Source organism: Macaca nemestrina, chromosome X (genome assembly GCF_043159975.1).
Source record: "Macaca nemestrina isolate mMacNem1 chromosome X, mMacNem.hap1, whole genome shotgun sequence".
Classification (NCBI taxonomy): Eukaryota; Metazoa; Chordata; class Mammalia; order Primates; family Cercopithecidae; genus Macaca; species Macaca nemestrina.
This window is the reverse complement of record NC_092145.1, coordinates 70,549,472-70,574,723: the sequence shown is the minus strand read 5'-3', so window position 1 is coordinate 70,574,723 and position 25,252 is coordinate 70,549,472. Positions and strand designations below refer to the sequence as shown.

The following is a 25,252-nucleotide window of genomic DNA, read 5'->3' as shown; positions in this document are numbered from 1 at the left end:
GCACAGTGGCTCACAACTGTTACCCCAACACTTTGGGGAGCTGTAGCAGGAGGATTGCTTGAGGCCAGGAGTTCAAGACCAGCCTGGGCAATATAGCAAGACTCTGTCTCTACAAAAAAAATAGCTGGATGTGGTGGCACGTTCCTGAAGTCCCAGCTACTCAGAAGGTTGGGGTGGGAGGATGGCTTGAGCCTAGGAGTTAAATAAAGGCTGTGATAAGATGTGATCATGCCACAGCCCTCCAGCCTGGGTGACAGAGTAAGACTCTGTCTCTTAAAAAAAAAAAAATTTAAAAAGTGCAACAGATTAATCACAGTTCAAATAGATTCTGTATTCAAGCTATACTTTTTAATGGGATATTATGATTTAAATAATTTTTCTAAAGAGGCAAGTCATATTATAAAGTTATTTTTATATAAACTATGGGAGGGATTTTGTACAGAGTATGAAAAGGATGCAGGATTTCAGAAAAAAAAACTTAAATCTTATAATAATATATAATATAAATAATATATTAGCAAGGATGTAGATATTTGGGGATATCCACTCTCATCCACTCTCATTCTACTGATCCGCTATAAAAATCATAAACTCAGAATGAGGCCAATCAGACTCAAAGCACAGTTATAACACGAAACTTTCTATAGTCCATTGTAATTTCACAGTAGCCTGTCATTTCAGATATTAGGTCCATTCCTCATGTCTGGAGAATTTCTAAAGTGGACTGGTGGAAAAAAAAAAAAAAAGTATTGTCATTCTCCTGCAATTATTCTTGGAAAACAGAATGCTAGCAAAGACCCTCCCTAGGTGAGACATTGCTAAATCATAACAACATGTACACAGCTCCCTGGTGTCAACAGCAAATAGCAATCAATCTGGTATTTTTTACTGTACTATTCAATATGGAAGGAAAGAAGGAGATAGGAAGAGACGTATAGCAGGGAGGAAAGATACACAGGAGGTTAAGAAAGAAAGAAAGTAAACAAGAAAAATTAAAGAGAGAGATAAAGAACATAAAAGAAACATTATAAAAGAATTCTTAAACCAATTTATGCCTAGTGTTCCATTATTGGAACGCTAAGCATGTGGGAGTTATTTATATCCTACTGCTCAAGGTCATCATCAAAGTCTGACTGCAAAAATTCAAAAAGTTGCAGCCTCCGGCATAAATGGGTTAAAATACTTGCTGTGAGTGGTCATACTTTAGCCAACCTCATTGGAATGCTGTCGGGGTAAATCCATAAATGTAGTCATTATAAAACCTTGACCTAAGTTATAATCACAAAACTGTAAATTATCTAATATTTATTATTGTACACAGTCTTTAACAGAAATGTTTGTGCCATTGCAAGGAAAATAAATTGAGTTGTCAAAAAAATTATGAATCACATTTCTTCCTGTTACATGCTTTGTGTCCCTTGCTTATAAATTAATATTGATTCTATCTATTCTTCCCTCCTCAGACAGTTTAAGTCTCTAAAATCTATCAAAAGCAGAATTAAAATGAGAATACTAAATACAAATCAACTTGGCATCATTATTTACGTAACTAACCTTAACGTAGAGAGAGAAAAATAGGGTTTTTTTCTACTCTTTCCCACCTCTCTTTCTCACCTCTGACAAAACAGGTATACTTTATTAAGCAAAAATGAAAAGAGGAATTAATTTTTAATTATCTTTTTAATTGCTGTAAAATACAAATTTATGTATTATATAAAAATCTCGAAACTCTACTGTTCCCGATTGTTATTTTCCTTTCCTTTTTCTCTTTAAATATCTTCGAACCCACATCATTTCTTTTGTACATGAAAAAGATAATCAGGCTGTGACTCAGTAAGAGTTACTAAACTTTATTTGAACTTTTTCATATTTATGTCCGCTTTTGAGGTAACTGATATTTTATTTTTGCATTGATGCAGTATGCACAGGAATTTAAAGCAACTTACCTTTAAACTGTACCTATTTAAAATTATCTGTAAAGACCACATCTTCATTTTACCTCTGTTCTAACATTCAAATAATAAAATACAGAATTTACTATCTATTGAAAACACATGTAACCTTTTGAGACTGGCTCACTCAGCACAATGCCCTTGAGATCCATCCAAGTTGCTGGATGTCTCAACAGGTCTTTCCTTTTTACTGCTGAGTAGCATGCCATCACATGGACGTATGACAATTTATATTTATTCATTCCCCTTTTGAAGAACATTTAGGTAACTTCCAGTCGGGCTATTACAAGTAGGGTTGTTATGAACATTCATATATAGGCTTTTATGTGAACATAGGTTTTTATTTTTCTAGGATAAATGCTCAGTAGTGTGACAACTGTATGATTCTATTTCTATATCATTCTCAAAATAACAAAATTATAGACATGTAGAACATATAAGTGGTTGCCAGGAGTCAGGGAAGGCAGAGGGAAGGTTGTCACTATATTTCAAATGTGATGACTACTTGTGATACATCATTCTGTCTAGACTGAAACTCAGATGACGTATTGTTACCTAAAAAACTATCATTAATTATTTACAATAAGTGTATCTAATGTACAATTTTTTAATATTACAATTAGAACATATTGAGAGCAGTCTAACCATCAAATAACATTTAATTCACTAAAGAGACGAATAAATTGCAAATCAAATTCAGAAAGAGAAAAAAACAGGCTTAGACAAATTTATATTAAAATAATAAAAAATATGAATCAAGCAGCTAAGGGTATAATAAGAAAATCTGCATACCTGTTAATTTGATATGTCCTATTTCATCAAGCAAAATGCTGTAAATCAAAATTCACATTCAACAAGATGGAATAAAATATTTTACATAAAACATTTACATAAAAATCATAAAACTAAGGTCAGTATCTATTTAATATATTTAAAAAATTTAAATGATTAACTTAAAGTCAATGTATGTCTTACAAAGATTACTTTTTACAAACAAGTTTCATGTAATTCATATAGAATTCCCTATAATATTTAAAAGACCTAATAGAGTTTGACAAAAAGTACTTCCAGAAACACAGACAACATGAATACAAAAGAAGAATACAACTTTACTTTTCTGGCTTCAGGTCTCTATAAACAATTCCTAATTGGTGCAGATGATCCAAAGCAAGGGCCAGTTCTGCGAGGTAGAATTTCACATCTTCCTCTGTAAACAGAACCTAGAACAAAATAATGAATTATCATTTGATCTTTCTTTCAGTATTCAGTATATTTAAAAATACTTCTTTCAAAATGAGTAGACAGACAAATCTAGGAAAATAATAAGATAATAAGCATAGTCAATTCTTATTTGACTGGCATAATTATTGGCAATACCAGAGAAATAAGATTTCTATATAAATGAAACGAAACTCTTTAAGAATGCGTCTCTTCAATATTAACCATTTTAATGTAAATCTTTCCAAAACATTATGTTGTTTGTATGTCTTCTCACACTAAATGCACAGCACAAGATTCACCTTTTTGAAAGTGACTTAGTCCCATAATACCAATATTAATTTTAGTACTCTGCTATAATACAGTTACCCTTAGGGTATTTGAAATATAGAAGGTATTTTGTTTTAGCTCTGGGAATTCCACTATTTCTACCATTCTCTCTTTTACTGTCTACTATCATTTCTCAGAAATTTCACTTTTAGGGGCTCTACAAACCCAAAGCTTTTACTACACTACCACAAGTTGTTAATTTAGTAACTCTTATCTTACACACAATTGTGAACTCATCTCTGACCTAAGGGGTGGATCCAAGCCTCTTCTGTTAGTAATGTATATGAGTGTAATGGCACTGTATTACTCAATCATTTTGTGCCTGGAAATACGGCTGCTATGATGAAGTGAAGAGTAATGAACTTGAATCAGAATTGGCAGTGTAATATCAGACATGTCACTTAGCCCTTTGGGCCTCAGTTTCTAAATCTGTAAAACAGAACAATAATATCTGCTGTATATACCTAACAAGGTTGTTGTAAGAATCAAATCAGTTTATGTGGAAAAAAAGCTTTGTAAACTTTAAAAAACTTTAATATAACCATATTAAACTTAAAACCATATTAAACATAAAAAACTTTAAACAACCTTAAGGTATTATTATTATAGATTTATATCTAAATCCATTCACTAGTGAGTATTCATTTACACATAGAATTGGACACTAATCAGCCATGAGATGTAATTTTTAAGGTTTAGCAAGAACTCCAGATTGGTGAAATCAAATATTTTTCTCAAAATGGGTTATTTTCATAAAGAAACCTCTGGATTATTAAGAAGGCTCAAAACTGCATAAAGTACATGTCATAATAGCTTACAACCTGCTTGCCCATTCAGGGCCCCTGCATTTCACAATGCAGATCCAGGTTACTAGTAAAATTGCAGAGAATGAGCAGTTAATAACTTCTGATATGCTAACTACTTTTTAAAATGATCAACAGAAAAACAAAGATTGTTTATTATCTAAGTTTTGGGAGCATTAATTTGAATATTATAATGGTAAAAGTATAAAAACATCACTTTCACTTGACTTTTTATTAAGAATAAAAATAACTGTTGCCTATTCAACTTCTAACCAAGGATAATAAGAAAGTTCTCTGAAAGCTAATACATAAGAAAAGGCTAAATAAAAACTATTTAGAACTAAATTAGAAAAAACTTTGCCTAGTTATAGTTATGCAAGCCTATCACCTTGTCATGAAGTTGTCTTGGTGGAAAGCCTCATGATAGATGCAAATAAAACATTACTAAGTAGAAATTATGTGCCAGGCACTGTACAATCATTATGTTATTATAGCTTCCAAACTCTATGAGGTAGGTATTAGGAACATCTTGCAAATGGAGAAAGAAACTCAGAGTGATTAAGTAACTTGTCCAAAATAACACAGCTAGTAAGAAGGAGGCCCAAGATGTGAACTCAGGGATACTTGTCCATAAGAATGAACTCTTCCCTAGAAGCCACTTCTGCCACATGCTATGCTGCAATGTTTGCTTTTCTAAAAACAAATTTTAGGTTCACTGCCAATAATGCTTTCCAAACCACTAATCGTCCTACTCATAAATCGCCCTCCCCCCCAACAAAATGAAAATCATCCTAAACTCCAGTACTCTTGAGCTAAGCACTTTTAATATTTTGTCATCTGCTTTTCAATTTTTTGTGCATATCTGTGTTTGAATGTGTCTATGAATGTGTGTTTTAATAGAGTTGAAATCAGACTACCGTATAAGTACTATTTAGTGGCCTCCTTTATCCCCAGTTGATATTATATAATAAGCATTCTATGTCTTTAAAATTTATTTATAAATAGTTTCCAATAGCTGTACAATATAACCATACCAATTTACTGTAAGTTACCTAAACATTCCCCTTCTTGACATTTAGGTTATTTCCAGTTTTTCACTATTTGAAATAACTCTGCAATATGCATATGTACATATTACTGATATTTATGATTATTTTCTCAAAATGAATTAAGAATTTTTTTAAAAAAATGAAATGCTGGGTCAAGGAGCATAAATAGTCAAAGATTCCTGACATACACAACAAAATTATTTTCCAAAAAGGTTATAGTAATTTCCACTCCCATCAGCAGTTTATGAAAGCATTTGTCTTACCACATCCTTGATAGCATGGAATATACCCTGTAAAAGCCTTTTCAAATTTGGTGTGCGAAAATGGCATTATTTTTTAAATTTAAGTTTTGATTTTTAGGCTGAACACTGTTTTTCATGTTTAGTAGTCTTTCTACTTTTTTTGTGAATTATCAGTAATGTTTGTGCTTATTTTCTATTACTGACTTACTGTTTTGTCAATTGGCACGAGTCACTTAAATATTAAAAATGTCAGTTTTCTATCATATTAGCTGCAAATACTTATCCAATTTTGTGCTAGTTTTTTATGCTCAGTAATCCTTAATTTTTGCTAGTCAAATATATAGATGATTTAAGGAGACATTCACCATCCAATGGCCAACAAAATATTTAGCTGGGTTTTCAAGATTTAGCTCTTTTATGTAAGTAAGATTTATTTTTGTATATGGTAGAGACGGCATTTTAAAACGATTTTTTGAAATATTTAAGCGATTTCTCAAATACTATTTATTGAAAAATCTCTTTGCCGCAATTTGTGATTCTTCCTTTATCATAATGATATATGGTAAGTAATCTATAACAGGATATTTTGGGGATATATAGTATGTTTCTAATCTCGTGTTGATACTATAATGTTTTGCTTATGCACACTTTATAAAGTTTTAAACAAGAGAATTTGGGGAGGCCAATGCATGAGGATCACTGGAGCCCAGGAGTTTGAGAACAGCCTGGGCAACAAAGCAAGATCTCATCTCTACTGAAAAAAAAGGTAGCCGGGTATAGTGGCGCATGCTTCTGTAGTCCAAGCTACTCGGGAGGCTGAGGCATGAGGATTGCCTGAGCCTGGGAGGTTGAGGTTGCAATGAGCCAGGATAGTGCCACTGCACTCCAGCCTGCTGATAGAGCAAGACCCTGTCTCAAAAAACAAACAAACAAACAAAAAATGTTATTTCTTTGCATTTGTTTATTTTTCCAAGGAAACTATAAAATAATTCTGTCAACATCAAACAAAAATCCCTATTGTGGCTTTATTTGGAATTTTGTTAAGCCAATAAATTAAAATTAGAAGAACTGACAGCGTTACAATAATCAGCCATTCATTCTACTACATTTTCTTGATATAAGCAAAATAAAGCACAGCTTAAGAGTTCTCTTTGTTTACCTGTGTATTTGTGTGTGTGTGTGTGTGTGTGTGTGTGTGTGTGTGTACATTTTGAGGAAGGGAAATTTGGATGGGTATCTTTCCCTTTAAAATACAAATTACATACATTATAAAATTCTTTAAAACATACAAAAATATACTTAAAAAGTCTTTTTCTAAGGTATAAAAACATGTCCTCATTTTGGATTATTTAACAATTTTTTGTACACACAAGTGAAGTATAACCAACAAACATCTGATTATTAATAAGCTGTCTACAGAAGTAACCATTGAACCATTTTTTAAAAGGCTGCTCAATCAATGTACTAATTTATTATCTTTCGGGTAATGCATTTAAAATGCTTGCTCTTACCTAATATTCCAGACTTAGGAATCAAAACTTACTGACTGCATCTCTGTGCTAGTATGGGTTTAGATAGTCCCACATCGAGAATGGAGGTCTGAAGAGTTTAAAAGAAAATTAGAAATGACTACAAGAATTTCTCAAACATATTTGTGACACTTCTAAAATCTAACGCAAGAAATCATGAATAATGGAGCCTTATTACACTGTTGTCCTTCTATGCCTTGGTACCAGTTTTTAACAAGGTCCTTTAAAGACCCTCCTTAGAAGGGGGTCCTAGACAATCCCTTTCACGTATTGATTTATGTTCTATAGTTAATAATATACCAATAACACACCCTATGCTCACGCATGGCACATTCTACACTGGAGGTAGACAGATATAAGCCAGAGACCTTAGCCACTTAAGCACTGGCTAGCATACCAGAAACACACTGTTCCTTTATCACAGCAAGTTCCAAAGCTCTGGGAATCAACAGTAGCTCTCCCACATTCTACACTGTAAATTCTGGAAGTAAGACATTGAACTACTATCACCCAATTAAAATGCTACTCCCAGACTACTACTTAAAGAAAAAATGAAGCAGACAAAGACAGGATTTAATCTCATGCCTGAAAAATCTAAAACACAGGACAAAACATATGAAATGATACTTTTCAGGACACTGGACATCAGGCAACAAAGGACACTGAATACTGAGAGACAGGGAACAAATGAAGTATGCCCCACAACTGCCTTAGCTTACTACCTGGAAAGAGTTTCCAAGTGGTAGTACAGGGAGGGCTAAGTCAGGTGGAGCCTGAAAGACTTCCTGAGTAGATAAGCCAGAATAGAGAGTCTTGGAGAAGGAGGACAAAATTCACAGGATCGAGTATTAGAGAAGAGTAAACTGCACAAAGAGAACTCTGTAGATATGCAGACAGTCTCCTTCAAGCATTCAGCAGAGAAATATTCAGCACATGTGAGTGAGGACATTACCCTAAACCAGGAAAGGAATGAAAGGTTAGAGGAACCAATCGATGAACTCACCATGGCCAGGAATAGTTCCTGTTGCCTTCGGCCAGAGCAGAAAATCTCATAATTCATAGGACATCAGACAAAGTAATCAGAAGGATTTTGCTTCAGTAGTGGAGCAAAATTAACCCCTGACTGAAAGCTGTGTTGGTCCAATCTAACAAACTTTAAAAGTAAGACCTATAGGGATCAAACTAGTTTTATGTCTCAGAACAGAGAACAATAATAGTTACAGAAATACAAAAATGTTCATCACCTTAACAAGCTAAATGTCACAATGCCTGCTATCCAATAAAAAAAATTGTCAATCATGGGCCGGGTACTGGGGCTCATGCCTGTAATCCCAGCATTTTCGGAGGCAAAGGCGGGTAGATCACTTGAGGTCAGGAGTTTGAGACCAGCCTGGCCAACATGGTGAAACCCCATCTCTACTAAAATTACAAGAATTAGCCAGGCTAATTGTGCACCTGTAGTCCCAACTATGCAGGAGGCTGAGGCAGGAGAATCACCTGAAGCCGGGAGGCAGAGGTTGCAGTGAGCTGAGACCACGCCACTGCACTCCAGCCGAGGCAACAGACTGAGACTCCATCTCAAAACACACACACACACACACACACACACACACACACACATATATATACACATATACATAGTCAAACATGGATCCGAGGAAACTACCCAAGCCCAAGTCCAGGAAGAGAAAAACCTTAAAAGATTAAAAGAAAGAGCCCACTCAGCTCACAAACGACTAAGATAGCTCCTCTTCCCAAAAGGGAGAGTGAAAAGCCTCATAATTCAAAGAGTGTTTGTTAGAGTATAAGAAAGGACATGCTTCACTACTGAGGAAAAATTAATCTTAAACGAAATACTTCCCTAGTCCCACATGACTAAAGCTTAAATACAAGGCCCAAAATGATCAAAGTGTTTACAAGACAATGAACTGCATCCTAGAAAAAAGCTAAATGCTACTTATATGAAAATAAAGGTATCCAGTATGTAAGAAAATTAAATCCACCATGCCTGCTATCCAGTAAAAATGACTATGCAAGTATGATTCCATTGAAGTACAACATAAGGAACAGACAATACTTAAACAAATGAGTATGGTTATGTTCCAATGAAACATTATTTACAAAGAAAAGTGGCCAAATTTAGCCTGAAGACCATATTTTCCTGACCTCTGAGTTAAAACTTATACTACAAATCCTAAGGCAACTATTAAATTACACAATAAAGTGTTATGGATAATATTTATAAATCAACAGCAGAGATAATAATGAAATTGTAAAAAAAAAAAAAAAAAGTAATTAAAAAGAAGCCAGGAGAAGAGGGAAAAAAGAACAAAGAACAAATGGGACAAAAATAATCCCGAATAGCAAGATGGTAGATTTAAATACAACTACAAAAATAATCGTAAAATGTAACAGGTCTAATATCCCAATTAGAAGACACACTCTCAGACTGGATTTAAAAACAAGGAAATTATGCTTCCTTAAGTACCACACATTAAATATAAAGACACAAATAGGCTAAAGTTAAAATATGAAAAAAGATATACCAAACTAACAATACTTTTTTAGAAAACAGTTGGAGTGACCATATAAGTATCAAATTAGATTTTGAAGAAAAGAACATTACCAGGGACAAAGTCAGTCATGTCATCTCATGATGATGAAGGGGTCAATTCATCAAGAGGGAATAATAACCCTAAAGGCTTATGTACCTAATAACAGAACTTTGAAACACATGAAACAAAAACTGACAGAAATTCAAGAAGATATATACAAATTCATAATTAAAGTAAAAGGTGTCAATCCTTGTCTCAAAAATTTGTAGAATAGGCATAAAATTAGAAAGAATATAGGCAATTTAATGTCACTATCAAACAACTTGAAACAACTAAAAATCCACCTTTACAGAACCTTCCACCACCCAAAAATAGCAGAATACACATTCTTCTCAAGTGGACATGCAACATTTACCAAGATACATGATATTCTGAAGCATAAAGCAAATAAAAGTAAGTTTAAGAGAATTAAAGTCATACAATGTATGTCTTATGACCACAACAACATTACGGTAGAAATCAACAATAGAAAGATATGTGGAAGAATGCCCAAATACTTGTAAATTAAGTGGACTTCTAAATATCCAATGGGTCAAAGAAATAGAAAGGAAATCATAAAGTACATTGAACTGAGAGAAAATAAAAGTGACACATATCAAAACTTGTGGGATGACCCTAAGGCAGTACTCAGAGGGGAATTTATAACACAAAACATCTACGTTATTAGAAAAGAAGAAAGGCCTCAAATTAATAACTTCAGCTCCCATCTTAAAAACCAGAAAAAGAAAAGCTAATGAAACACAAAATAAGCAGAAAAAAAGATTAAAGCAGAAAACAATGTAATAGAAAACAGAAATAGAATACAGAAAAATTAATGAAACCAAAAGTTGTTTCTTTGAGAGTAATAAAATTGATAAAATCTCTAGTGAGGCTAAGCAGAACAAAAACAGAGTACACATGAATTACCAACATCAAAAGTGAGAGCAGTGACATCACTAACAATTCCACAACTACAAAAAGGACAATAAGGGAATATTATGAACATTTTTATGCCAATAAATTTAGTAATTTTGATGAAATAGACAAATTCCTTAAAAGACATAAGTTATCAAAGCTCACTCCAAAAGAAACAACGCAAGTCTATTATATAAATTGATTTTGTAGTTAAATACTTTCCCGTAAGAAAAATTTCAGGTTCAGATGCCTTCACTGGTGAATTCTATCAATCATTTAAGGGCAATTTATCATTGAATTTACACAAACTTTCCTAGAAAGTTAAAGAGGCAAAAACTATACCCAACTCATTCTATGGAGTCAGAATTACTCTAACACCAAAAATAGACAAAATAATACAAGGAAATCACAAATATCCCTCATAAAAATAGATGCAAAACTTCTTAACAAATTTTCAGCAAATACCATCCAACTTTATAAAAAGGTTAATACATCAAGATGAAGTGGGGTTCATCCATAAATGCAAGGTTGGTTCAACATCTATCAATCAATGTAATTCATCAAAGTAAGATTAAAAAATTATAATCTCAATAAATGAAGAAAAAGCATTTGAATAAATCTAAAATTGATTTCTGATTTTTTATAAAACTCTCAAAAAACAGTTACAGAAATCTTTCTCAACCTTTGAAATCTATTTCTAAAAGCTGCTAGAAGTATTAAGTTTGGCTAGACTGTGGGAAACAAGCTCAATACACAAAAAATTGACTGTGTTTCCACCCAATTTAAAACTGATATTAGGAAGTCAACTCTATTTACAATAACATTAAAAACAGGATTTACTTAGAGGTAAATCTGACAAAAGAAGTGCAAGAATTACACTGAAAACAATACTGTGAGAAATTAAAGATGACCTAAATAAACTGAGAAAGATATCATGTTCATGAATTAAAAGACTCAATATTACTAAAATGTAACTTATCTGCAAATTGACCTATATGTTTAATAAAATCCCAACCAATATCCCAGCAGGGCATTTTTGTACAAAGTGAAAAGCTGATTTTAAAATTGATATGGAAATGCAAAGGACCTAGAAGAGCTAAACTTTCAAAAAGAAAAGCAAAGCTCAAGGATTTGCACTACCTCACTTCAAGACATATTATAAAGATACAGTAATTCAGACAGTGTATAATTGTAATAAAGATAGACAAATGGAACAATGAACAGAATAGAATATCCAGAAATAGGCCTTCATATATATGATCAATTGGTTTTCAAGAAAAATGTAAGGTGATTCAGGGAAGAAAAGACAGACTTTTCCAACAATGATGCTAGAACAACTGGATATCTATGTGAACAAAAGAAAAGGACTTCTGCACATACCTATAACCATATACTAAAATGAACTCAAAACGGATCCTAAATCTAGATGTAAAATTCAAACTACAAAACCTCTAGAAAACACAACAGAAAATCTTTACCTGTAATTAGGCAGATATTCCTTATATAGAACACTAAAAACACAATTAATAAAAGGAAAAAAATCCTATAAATCAGACTTCATCAAAATTAAGAACTTCTTTTTTTTTAATTTATTTATTATTATTATACTTTAAGTTGTAAATTATGCTGCTATAAAGACACATGCACACGTATGTTTATTGCAGCACTATTCACAATAGCAAAGACTTGGAATCAACCCAAATGTCCATCAGTGACAGATTGGATTAAGAAAATGTGGCACATATACACCATGGAATACTATGCAGCCATCAAAAAGGATGAGTTTGTGTCCTTTGTAGGGACATGGATGCAGCTGGAAACCATCATTCTTAGCAAACTATCACAAAATTAAGAACTTCTGCTTTTCAATACAGTGTTAAGAGAATGAAAAGACATACTATAGACCAGAAGAAAATATTTCCAAATAACATATATGATCAAGGACTTACATCCAAAATATATGAAGAACTCTCAAAACTCAATAAGAAAACAAACATTCCAACTAAAAAAACAGGCTAAACATTTAAACAGACATTTTACCAAGAGGATAGATGGCAAATGAGCTCATGAAAAGATGCTCAATATCATTAGTCATTAGTGTGACGTAATTCAAAACCACAATGGGATACCACTAAAAACTAATCTAATGTTCAAAAATTTTAAAAGACTGACCATACCAAATGTTGGCAAGGATGTGGAGCAACTGAAACTCTCTTACGCTGCTGGTGGGAATGTAAAATTTATATAATCACTTTGGAAAACAGTTTGGCAGTGTCTTTAAAAGTTAAACATACACCTAGCACATGACCCAGTCATTATACTCTTAGGTATTTACCCATGAGAAATGAAAACATATGATACAATCACTTGTACATGAATGTTTACAGCAGTTTTATTAGTAATATCAAAAACTGCAATGGCCCAAAAATCCATCAACAGGTGAATGATAAACAAATCATGACGTATCCATACAATCAGTAATACCACCCATCAATAAAAATGAATACTTAGTACATACAACATAGATGAATCTCAAAATAATTATGTTAAGCCAGACAAAAAAAAATGAATATACTATATGATTCCATTTATATAAACTCCTAGAAAATACAAACCAAATAGTGACAGAAAGCAGATTCAGCAGGGTTAGGGCAGGAAGACGGTATCACAAAGGGACACAAGAAAACTTTAAGGAATGACAGATATGCTAATTATTCTTATGGTAATGATGGTTTCACAGTTATATACAAATGTAAAAACTTATAAAATTGTATACTTTAGTATGTACAGTTTATTGTATGTCAATTATACCTCCATAAAGCTATTTTAAAATGAATAAACACTACTCCCAGAGGTGTTTAGGTAGCTTGAGTAGCCAAAGTCCTAGGCTTGCCCGTATCTACTTTATCCAGTTATTCATATTGCTCTTCTGCCTAAGAAAATGAGGAGCACATTGAGATGATAGAAAATGCCATTATCAGGCACATTACCAAATACTATGCAATGAAACAAACAGAGTAGTTACCATTTAAAATTTCAATAGGAAAAATGTAATTAGTGGAAGAACAAAAGTGATATTTTTCTTAGTTTTGTTTCAAGAAAATACAGTAAAAATGTACAGCTACTTACCTCTTTGGATAATCTTGTGAAAACATCTCCTCCCCTGAGAAAATCCAGTATTAAGTACAGTTTCCCTTCAGTCTGAAAGGCTAATTAAAAATTAGAATGTAGTAACAGGATAATCTCAAAGGCTTAAAAAGCTTAGTATGTTTTTAAATTAATATATGTTTAGAATTTCACAGTATTTACTCACATGGTCCATTAATGGATAACATCTCAAAATTAAACCCAGTGTTTAATCCAGTGTTGAAATAGCTATAAACCCCTTCCCAGAACATAATCACCCCTGAATGTGGCTTTACACAGAACTTCTACCACCAAAAATTTCCTAATTTATGAAGCATGTTCTACTGCAATTGCCTAAACTTAGCCTATCAAACCTACTGAAAATTTACGAATTCTATAAAGCTGAAGAAAAATGCCACTTCCTCTATTAAACTTTCCAGGATGTCTCCCTTTTCACATTTTTCCACAGCTTCCTTAACCTCTTCTTCACTGAAATTACTTGCTGCTACTTTTGAAATCTTATTATATTTATACCTCTTTAATAGTACTTATTCAATTTTGATTTGTACAATTAATTTCTTTACATCTCTGTGCTCTCTGTAGGTTATAAATTTCTTGAGGTCAAAGAGTGTCCACTGAATTTAATACACTATTTTTGCACACAATAAGCATTTACTGATTGACCTACTACAGATTCGGGAAGGTCTTTGGATGTTACTTTTTTTATTCTGTTAGTATAACAAGGAGTAAAAGAATAATGGGTGGAAATTTCTTATCGGTTTTTAATAGTGATAATTGGGTATATATTTTAATGCATCATTTGTCGAAATTACACTAAGAATAAAATCAACGACTGCTACTTTAAATATAGAAAAATGGAAGTGACAAAGTACACTGTATCTGAGATAGATAGATAGAAAGATAGATAGATAGATAGATAGATAGATAGATAGATAGATAGATAGATAGATAGATAGATAGACAGACAGACAGACAGACAGATAGATAGATAGATAAAGTTGATCTCATCCATATGTTAAATTAGCAATGGAGCCATGATTCAAATTGAGAAATGTCTAACTCCAAAGCTCATGTTCTTTCCATTACATCTACTGCTTCTTACTAGTAGTTCTTTTCCATTAAGTATAAAAAATAACTCAAGTAGACTAACATAACTACATGGTCCTCTAGAATATAACCAGGAAATAGATAAGTGTGGTCATTATGAACAAGCAACTGAATGTTTTACGTAAATTATCACAATACTTTATAGTCTAAGACTATGAAGTTACAGCCTAGTAGAGTACATAAATACTACCAGACAAGTAAGTGGAAAACACTATCTTGTTACTTTAAACAAGTTAAGCAACTTGGAAAAATGAAGGACATACAACAAATAACTAAATACTGGTATTTATTTCAGAAAAATACATTTTACATAGTTGAATATACTAAATAAGTCTAAAGTACTTATTTCCTGTTATAGTATTGTGTGAAAGGAAATCATAATTCTCTAATTCCATATTAATAAATAAGGATTAAAATAAATAAAAGAATAAAAGAAAGATTACATACCATAGTGCAATTTGACAATAAATGGATGATTTACTTCCACCAGTATATCCCTCTCCATCTTTGTCCGAACTCTGTCTCGAACTAAAAATTACATAAAGGTACAATTTTTACTCTCATATCATTTCAATTAAGAGTCCATCAATAATTTACCAAACAACAAATATAAATATATAAAATGTAACTTCATAAATGCCTAAATTTGCAGTTTTCATATTCCTAGATAATAATGACCATATTCTCAGAAAGCAAAAATATTCATTACATCTAGAGACAGGTTAAGGTGGCATAAATAGGTATGTAGCGAATATGCATTTATTATGTGTTCATCTTTTTTGGTTGTTGTTGGTGGTGAGACAGGGTATTGCTCTCTTGCCCAGGCTGGACTGCAGTGGCAAAATCTCAGCTCACTGCAACCTCCACCTCCCAAGCTGAAGCAATCCTCCCATCTCAGCTTCCCAAGCAGCTGGAACTACAGGTGCGTGCCACTACACCTGGCCCATTTTTGAATTTTTTGTAGAGACAGGGTTTCACCAGGTTACTCAGGCTGGTCTTGAACTCCTGGGCTGGGCTCACGGGTTCAGCCCGCCTCAGCCTCTCAAAGTGCTAGGATTATAGGTGTGAGCCACCATGCCTGGACTATTGATGTCTTTAATTGTTCAAATGAGTTTACTGATTAAAAGTGATCATAAGCAGTATTTTTATCAGACCCTAAAAGATAGTGCGTGCAAATGGTTGTGCTTTCTCAAAATACTGACACAGACAGAAAAGGAAAAGTCAAGAATCTTGAAAGAAAAGAGTATAGCCCAATTAAGTTAATAAGCTTAAATTAAATGAAATATGTCACTTTTTCTAGCATCAAATTTTTACTAGGGTGCACTCTCACTAAGTTAAGGCATATGCCAATATCAATATCTAGTAATATTACCTACTGGCTAGAAAAACTGTCACAAATACCAATGTTAAAAATAGCTACATCTATTCACCTTATGCAAGTAATACACAGCATATTTCTTAAAATACGCTTTGCCAAATTCTATTTTAATAAACTTTCTAATTTTCTACCTTTTAAAGAGGCTTTTTTTAACACCTTCATTGCATAGAGTTGCCCAGCATCAGGACCGGTCTTCTTTCTAACAAGAAAAACCTAATAGAAAATTGAACAAAAAAAAAAAAAAAAGGAAAATTCACATTTCTAGTCATTCTTGCTCTATACAAACACACCAGCATACACTTGTATCCTTGCATTTTCTCTAATTTTATAAACATATGCCTTCCCATAGAGGGAAAGGAGAGATAGTGAGAGATTTGTTGAAGGATGCAAAATTACCCTGATCTGATCACCATACATTATATGTATCGAAACTTCACTATGTACCCCATGAATATGTACAACTATTTGTCAATTAAAAAAAAAATGAAAAAAGTTATACTTTCTCCTGTAAATTATGCTGTAATTTACATTATTAATATGTTCTCACTTTCCTTAGATTTAATAAATCATAATGTATATAAGTACTACTATAGAAAGGAAAATTTTTAAAATAGATGACCTGGTCCTGAACTTGGAGAATTTAATGATGTAAGAGATAAATAACACAATGAAAGACAAACTTGAGCTATATACCTCCTTTTAAGACCCAGGCCCACTTTTTGTTACCTTAATAAAGAGCAAACAAATCTTATGACCCTATATACCTTAATTAAATATGCTTTATTGCTAAAAAATGCTAACGATCATCTGAGTCTTCAGTGAGCTATAATCTTATTGCTGGTGGAGGGTCTTGCCTCAATGTTGATGGCAGCTGAGTGATCAGGGTGGTGGATGCTGAAGGTTAGGGTGGCTGTGGCAATTTCCTAAAATAAGACAATGATGAAGTTTGTTCATCATTTGCAATCCTTCCCCCCTCCCCACTCCCCATGATAGGCCCCGGTGTGTGATGTTCCCCTTCCCGAGTCCAAGTGATCTCATTGTTCAGTTCCCACCTATGAGTGAGAACATGCGGTGTTTGGTTTTCTGTTCTTGCGATAGTTTGCTGAGAATGATGGTTTCCAGCTGCATTCATGTCCCTACAAAGGATACAAACTCATCCTTTTTTATGGCTGCATAGTATTCCATGGTGTATATCACTTCTAATTTTAGTTGTCTTGCTATTATTTCTACCACATCTGCAGTGATTTCCTCCAATGATGTCTTGAACCCCTCCAAGTCATCCATGAGGGTTGGAATGAACTTCTTCCAAACTCCTGTTAATGTTGATATTTTGACTTCCTCCCATGAATCACAAATGTTCTTAATGACATCTAGAATAGCAAGTCCCATCCAGAGGTTTTCAATTTGCTTTGCCCAGACTCATCAGAGCAATCACCATCTACAGCAACTATAGCCTTACAAAATGTATTTCTTAAACAATAGGACTTGAAAGTCAAAATTATTCTTTGTTCCATGAGCTGCAGAATGGATATTGTAATAGCAAGCATGAAAACAACATTAATCTCCTTGTACATCTCTATCAGGGCTCTTGGGTAACTAGGAGTATTGCCAATGAGCAGTAATATACTGAAAAATGTCTTTTTTTTTTTTTTCCTGAACAGTAGGTCTCAACAGTGGGTTTAAAATACTCAGCACACCATGCTATAAACAGATGTGCTGTCATTCAGGCTTTGTTGTTCTATTTATAGACAAAAGGCATAGTAGATTTAACATAATTTTTAAGGGCCCTAGAATTTTTGGAATGGCAAATGAGCACTGGCTTCAACTTAAAGGTTCCAGGATCACTAGCCTCTATCAAGAGAGGCAGCCTGTCCTTCGAAGCTATGAAGCTGGGCACTGACTTCGCTCTAGCTATGAAAGACTAGATGGCATCTTCTTCCAATAGAAGGCTGCTGCTTCTACAATTAAAACCTGTTGTTTAGTGTAACCACCTTTATCAATTATCTTAGCTAGATCTTCTGGCTAACCTGCTATAGCTTTTATATCAGCATCTGTAGCATTACCCTGAACTTTTATGTTACAAAAATGGCTTCTTTCCTTATCATGAGCCAACCCCTGCTAGCTTCAAACTTTTCTTGTGTAGCTTCCTCACCTCTCTCAGCCTTCACAGAATTGAAGAGAGCTAGGGAATTGCTCTAGACTAGGCTTTGGCTTGAGGGAGTGTTGTGGCTGGTTTGATCTTCTATTTAGACCACTAAAATTTTCTCCATATCAGTAATAAAGCTGTTTCATGTTCTTATTATTCATATGTTCGCTGGAGTAGCAATTTTAATTTCTTTCAAGAACATTCCCTTGCATTCACAACTTGGCTATCTGTTTGGCACAAGAACCTTAGCTTTTAGCCTATCTCAGATTTTGACATGCCTTCCTCACCAAGCTTAATAATTTGTAGCTGTTGATTTAAAGTAAGAAATGCAGAACACTTCCCTTCCCTTGAACACTCCAAGGCCACTGTAGAGTTACTATTTAGATCAATTTCAATATTCTTGTAGGTCAAGGAATAGAGGGGCCCAAGGAGACAGAGAGATGGGGAAACAGCTGGTCAGTAAAGCAGCCAGAACACACACACCGGTTATCAATGAAGCTCACTGTCTTATGTGTGTGTGGTTCACGGCACCCTGAAACAATGATAACACTAACATCAAAGATCACAGATCACAAAGAACCATAACAGATGTAACAGTAAGGAAAACATTTAAAACACTGCAAGAATTACCAAAATATGAGACAGAGACAGAAAGTGAGCATATGCTGGAGGAAAAATGGCACCCAAAGTCTTACTCAACACAGGGTTACCACAAACCTTCTATACACATACACACACATATACACACACACACACACACACACACACACACACACATATATATTCACACACATACATAATATCTGTGAAGCACAATGAAGTGAAGGATATCTGTGAAGTGCAATGAAGTGAAGCATAATAAAAAGAAGTATAGCTGCATTAAGAAGATAACGTCAATGTGGCAAATAAACATCTGCCTAAATTCAATTATTTGCTGGAAAGCTCAGTTTCTACCATTGACAAAAAGAGTATCAGTTGTTTTTCTATGAACAGGCTCACTCCATTCATTTTTGAGAAAACACCTACCAAATAAGCATATTTAGGTAACCACAGTTTATTGTCCTTTCAAGGAAAAGTGGTGATCCATGAAAACAATGGTTGGTTCAGCTCACAACTCAAAAAGTTTGCACAAGTCCTCTGCCTTGAGACAATCATTCTATTTTGTTATGTGGCCAAAGGGCTTAACATGTACTTCTTATTTCATCACAGATTATTCAAAAAAAGGGTATTCAAGGACTGAGATTTAATAAATGTAATAACTGTTAATGTCTCATCAAGGACATTCTTAAACTGTATATGTAAGAAAATGAAGAATACAATGACTACTGGTACCATTTGAAGTCACTGCCTTGATTGGCCAACATGCCAGCAGTTGTACAAATAGTATCTTAGGATGATTGTGAAGTAGCTTTGACTTGAGGACTCCCTGAAAAGGTCCTGGGATTGTGCAGGGGTATGCAGACTAAAATTTCAGAACCACTCTTACAAAACATAGCCCTCAGTGGGATTGTAAAGAATGGAGTATGAAGAGTGAGAAGAGGCAAGTAAGGAAGAAAGAAAGAGATAGTCTAGTTTTTCTGAAGACATTGCTGCATTAAGGAGCCACTTTTTCCCCCTACTTCTTCTAACATTCACTAGTATCCCAATATGGCATTTAACAGGATGCATCATTCACAGTCTAGAGAAGTAACCTGTTTATCATCTGATCTGGTTTTTTTTTTTTTTTTCAGGTCTTATGAGTGACTTTCCTAGCGTGAGAAAATATCATATCTCACTGCCCCCTTCCCAAAATCAACTACAAAAGTAGTTCTTTTTCCACCCCATTCTTATCTATTGCCTAACATTTCTCAACCTTCCCAAGGCTATGTTTATTGATCTTTACTATTATAATGTCTTTTTTGTCATCTGAAATTCTCCCTCCTCCTTCCACCTCACTTTCTTCAGGTTCTGCACCATTCCAAAAGCTTAACAGTAGTAACAATCTAATTTGAAATAAGGTGATATTATACTTATCAGTGATCTATTTCTTTTTTCCTAAGATAAATCATCCTTGAAAAATTTCCTTAACCTGGTATAATAAAGTTGTGCTATATCACCTTATCTTCCCATATATGTACTCATCAGTTATTCAATCAACAAATTAACACTCATTAAGCACATATTCTGTATCAGACACTGTGCTGCACACTGGGGAATACAGAAATAAACTGTGAACTTGGGGACAGAGAAATTTGTCAGAAACATCATGTCCTTTAAAGAAACAAATACAAGTATGCTACAGGCTAAATTATGTCCCCTCAAAGTTGATATGTTAAAGTCCTAACTCCCAGTACCTCAGAACATGACTGTATTTGGGGATACGGTGCTTAAAGAAATAATTAAAGTAAAAAAGTTGTTGCATGGCTTCAAACTACTGTACCTAAAACCGTATCTATATTGATAAAAGAGGCTTCTTTTCAGTCACCCTAATCCAATCATGGGATATTGTCCAGAAGAATGGGTGAGTTACTCCAATGTACTTTTCTCTCAATCACACGGACGTTTATATTTTCCTATAAGAATATTCAGTAATTGTAGTAAACTAGAAGATCACACATATTTAAATGCTGATTGAAGAGAAAGAACCAACTTCAGGAAATTTTAAGATGTAAGCAAATGTTTTTAAAAACTATCACTTGAAAGTCGATCACTTATTTAAGAGTACAAGTATTCAATATTTTCAAAAATTCATTTTTAAGTGTAGTTAAAGTCTTTACTATCACAAAAGCAAATTTTTTTTAATAATCCACAAATGTTAAAATGTATGTTTTGTATAAATATTATTTGGCACATGATATATAACGATGACTAATCAGACAATTTCAAAGGTATTTTCATGTGTTTGTGTTTTAAAATAATTAATGTAAGTTGTTTAGTATACCTTTCAACCCATACATTAATGATCATTAATAGCATTATACTTGGTGTGCTTAGGACGGAATATTACATGCACCTTTCATGGTAATAATGCATGCTTCCTTAAATTACAATTTTAAGTTGACTTTAGCAGGGTTCCCCCACTGTTAAATAGACAATAAAAGCATTTAATGTTTTAAGGCTTTATATGGGCTAAAATCCCATTTACTGCATTTTAACAACAGAACTTTTGAAGAAAAACTTAAGACTCTGCAGCTCAGAGTCTCTTGGAATTGCTCCTACACTTATCTGATTCACGGTCTTGGCCAAATTCCTGAATAGGTTCAGCATATAACAAGTCACACCTACACAATGCCTACGCAAATGATGTAACACTGACAAGCAAGTATGTTCACATCCTAGGGAGAAAAAAAGCCACCTCCTTAATATTTCTTTGGTTGATTAACTACATAAAGATCACTATTTTGTATTTTAATATTAGGAATTAAAAGGTTTCAATGATACTCTTCTTAAAACTAAATCCCAGCACAGACACAGCTGAGATTTCCCTGAATTTAAGGACTACATTGACAACTTTTCAGCATGTTGCTATATTTAACATGAAGATGTTACTGAATATATTTCATTATGTTATACAGTATTTTCTTTACGAAAACCCATGAGAGAAATTTCTCTGGTCTGTTTAATCTGTTTCCACCTTTAAAATACTGTCAATTATAATACACTCAAATATATTAGCTTCTTTATAATGGCTGCTGGAAAACTTAAGTCTTAATTTTTGACCTACTAGAAAAAGACTTACAGACCCTTATGTCATGCTTTTGTGAACAGAGTGTACTCCTGGCTTCATCTAATCTTTCCTGCTCTGCGTTTTCTGTTTCCATCATCTTCACTACTTATTTTTAATTTTATTTAGTATTCATCTATGAAAGCCTTAAATCCTTTCTGGAACAAAGCTGGAGATAAACAAAAGCATGTATGAGTAAATACATACACCAAAAGACAAAGTAGGTAATTTTAATAGCTTGAAATGTTTGCCTGGTGATATTTTATTTAAGTGAAATATTTAAGCATTTATGCATCTGGAATATAAAACAACTTCATCTCTGTTCTTCTAAAATTAACACCATAAAAATAGCTATAAAGTGCAAAATAGTTAAAAGAATATTGCACTTTTAGAAACTCTAAAATAAAATTGTATATAATATACATGCCTACTCTAGAGATCAGTTCTACAAACACTCCCCACCGACATCATGATCACCACCACCACCACCACCACCAATCTATTAACAGTTCCTTCTAGTTTTTCTCTCCTCAGAACACTGTTCAAGTCCCATCTCCTTGTCTTATATATCTCCTGTACCAATTCACTGCCAAGCCATAATTCATCTCAGTTTGTCCTTTTTGTGCCCTAAAAATGTTTCTTTATATTTCACTTTATATTCTATAATGCATAAATATTAGGTTTCTTTAAGACGACATCTATTTTATAGTCACTAATACTGCTTATACAACTGTTGGTGAACACACCGAGCATTCAATAAATGTCTTTCCTTGGGAGGCTAAAGTGGTAAGATCACTTAAGGCTAGGAGTTCAAGACCAGCCTGAGCAACACAGCAAAACCTTGTGTCCAGATTTTTTTTTTAATTAGCTGGGTGTGGTGGTGCATGCCTGTAGGAACAGCTCCTTGGGAAGCTGGGGATGGAGGATCACTTGAGCCCAGGAGTTCAAGGCTATCGTGAACTACAATCATGCCACTGCACTACAGCCTGGCTGACAGAGCAAGACCCCATCTCTAAAACCCAATAAAATAATAAAATTAAAATGTATTTATTTTAAAATGTTCCAGAGCACTATAAATAATCTATGTTCAACTGCCTTATTTTCCCCCTTTAAAACTAAATCTCAGCCACTTGAAATTAGTAGTTTCTCTTCATCTTTCTCCCCTTAAATTGTGGTTGGTGCTGTTTTTCTCAAGGCTGTTACTATGTGTATGTAATATTTTTCATGTATTAGATGTTAGGTATATAAAGGTTAGGAACCAGACCTATACACTTCTTTTCTAAAACCATGTTATTAAGTGATTAATAAACAACTTTAGTAATGACTATAATAGTTAATCTTACCCAATTTTGCTTTCTGCCTTGAAATGTAAGCTCTCTGAAGACTTAAATTTGACACAAACCACATATCACCCAGTAACTACCCTCGTTCTACTTTACACAGCCTTGTTCTACTTTATTTTAACAGATGACAGACAAATTCATACATGAATTAAGATATAAATTCTGATTTCTGTGACACAGCTAAGAAATGTAGATTAAATTACCAGGAGAGAACAAGCTGTATTCATGCCAGCATGTGAGCAAGGAGAAAGGAATACCATTTTTTACAAAAATCAAGCTACTTTGATTTAGGCAGCTAATAGAGTATGCTATATTTTTCCCTAGAAAAATCAGTAAGCCTAGGGAATTGGAAAACCTTGATTGTTATAGAGAAGTACAAAGAAATGGTAATAAAAGTACAACAGAAATGAAAGGAATAAAATTAAAGAATTACCTTTGTGTGCATCCTTTCAGAAGTTTAGAAACAAATCATTAATCAGATTTCTACGTGTGTGTTCACTTTTTTTTCGCTAAATGTTTAGAAGAGAAACAAATGGGGAAAAAAAAGTATTCATTACCTTTCCAAATGACCCCTGACCAAGAACCTTGAGCAACTCAAACTGTGCAGGATCTGCTTTCTCATAGCCTTCTTTAACATGATGAGTAATAGGGATTTCTTTAACAACTCCTTCATCCTGTAAAAAGAAATCCAAACAATATTTGAATCCATTTTCAACATCTTCTGATTAGTTCCATTTAAAATCAGAAGTCATAATAGGAATAATATACCCAACTTCCTCAGTGTAGCAGAGAGTTTTATGGGCTACCAGTATCCTTATTTCCTTGTTTTCTAACACATACAGCACATACAGATGCACTACCACCACCTTCCCTACTACATAATTTCATGTAAATAAAATGTAAAAAGAAATCTATGCTTCAGCTTTCCCTTCCAGCTTGGAAGCAATAAAATAAAATTATTAACAACAGTCTCAAGACCCTTCACTGGACTGTGACTAATGAGGTAGAGGCAGGAAAAGTCAAGAAAAAACCTTGTAAATTGTGGGGCATGACCAAAAAACGTGACCTCAAGAGCTCTTTTAAATAGTATTTCACTATACTATTTTAAATGTTTAAATGGTCAACTAACCACATCAATGAAAAAGAACCTGGCATAGACCAACAAAATCTGCACAGCCCAAACAAATGTTTCCAGGCTATGTCCCGTTTACTGAAATTTTATATATAAATTATATGCCAGATTTCGTACCACCTGGGTGAAGCAGAAAGGATGCCACCCAGTGAGTGGTTCTTCCCCTTGATGCAGGACTCCACTCAGCTGTGATGACTACATTCAAGTAAGCTGTAATTAATTCCAGTCCCTAGAGAAGCACAATAGCTAAGATGACAGATGTATATCACAAAATAACAGAGTTGGAAGGGATATCTTATCCAACTCTCTGACTGTATAAAGAAGAAAACTAAGACTCACAGAATTTAAGTTTACATGACTACTTAATCACAATGTCTATAAATCTTGGTAGCATTCCATTAGAGCATACTAATTTTAGCCTGGATGCCAACAATGTTCTCAATCTATTCACTCTTCAATTAACTGATTAGTCAATGGTGATTGTAGCCAAAGTGAACAAGAGCATGGTCCCAAATGAGCGAGACTTCATGGCAGCTAAAATAAGGTCCATGGAATATAGGTAGTCAGACATTCACTATCTCAAGAGGGCTACCTAGGCAAAGAAATTTTAATTGTAGGTGTCAGGAACCACTAGCAAATCAACAAGAAATGACGAATAACTGAT

The 25,252-nt window shown here is 33.7% G+C and overlaps 1 protein-coding gene across 8 annotated transcripts in view; it reads right to left on the bottom strand.

Annotated features, from left to right (window-relative positions):
• LOC105483642 (ribosomal protein S6 kinase A6) overlaps nt 1-25,252 on the bottom strand; it is a 130,294-nt gene that overhangs the window by 74,393 nt on the left and 30,649 nt on the right. For 7 of the 8 annotated variants that reach the window (XM_011744603.3, XM_071088618.1, XM_011744594.3 and 4 more), the window contains 6 exons: nt 24,014-24,130; nt 16,396-16,477; nt 15,334-15,414; nt 13,762-13,841; nt 3,066-3,172; nt 2,745-2,782 (listed from right to left, as the gene is read on the bottom strand). In XM_011744603.3, the coding sequence (XP_011742905.1) occupies nt 2,745-2,782; nt 3,066-3,172; nt 13,762-13,841; nt 15,334-15,414; nt 16,396-16,477; nt 24,014-24,130 (505 nt within the window). The remainder of the gene's footprint in view (nt 1-2,744; nt 2,783-3,065; nt 3,173-13,761; nt 13,842-15,333; nt 15,415-16,395; nt 16,478-24,013; nt 24,131-25,252) is intronic. The other variant, XM_011744602.2, reaches the window with a different exon arrangement.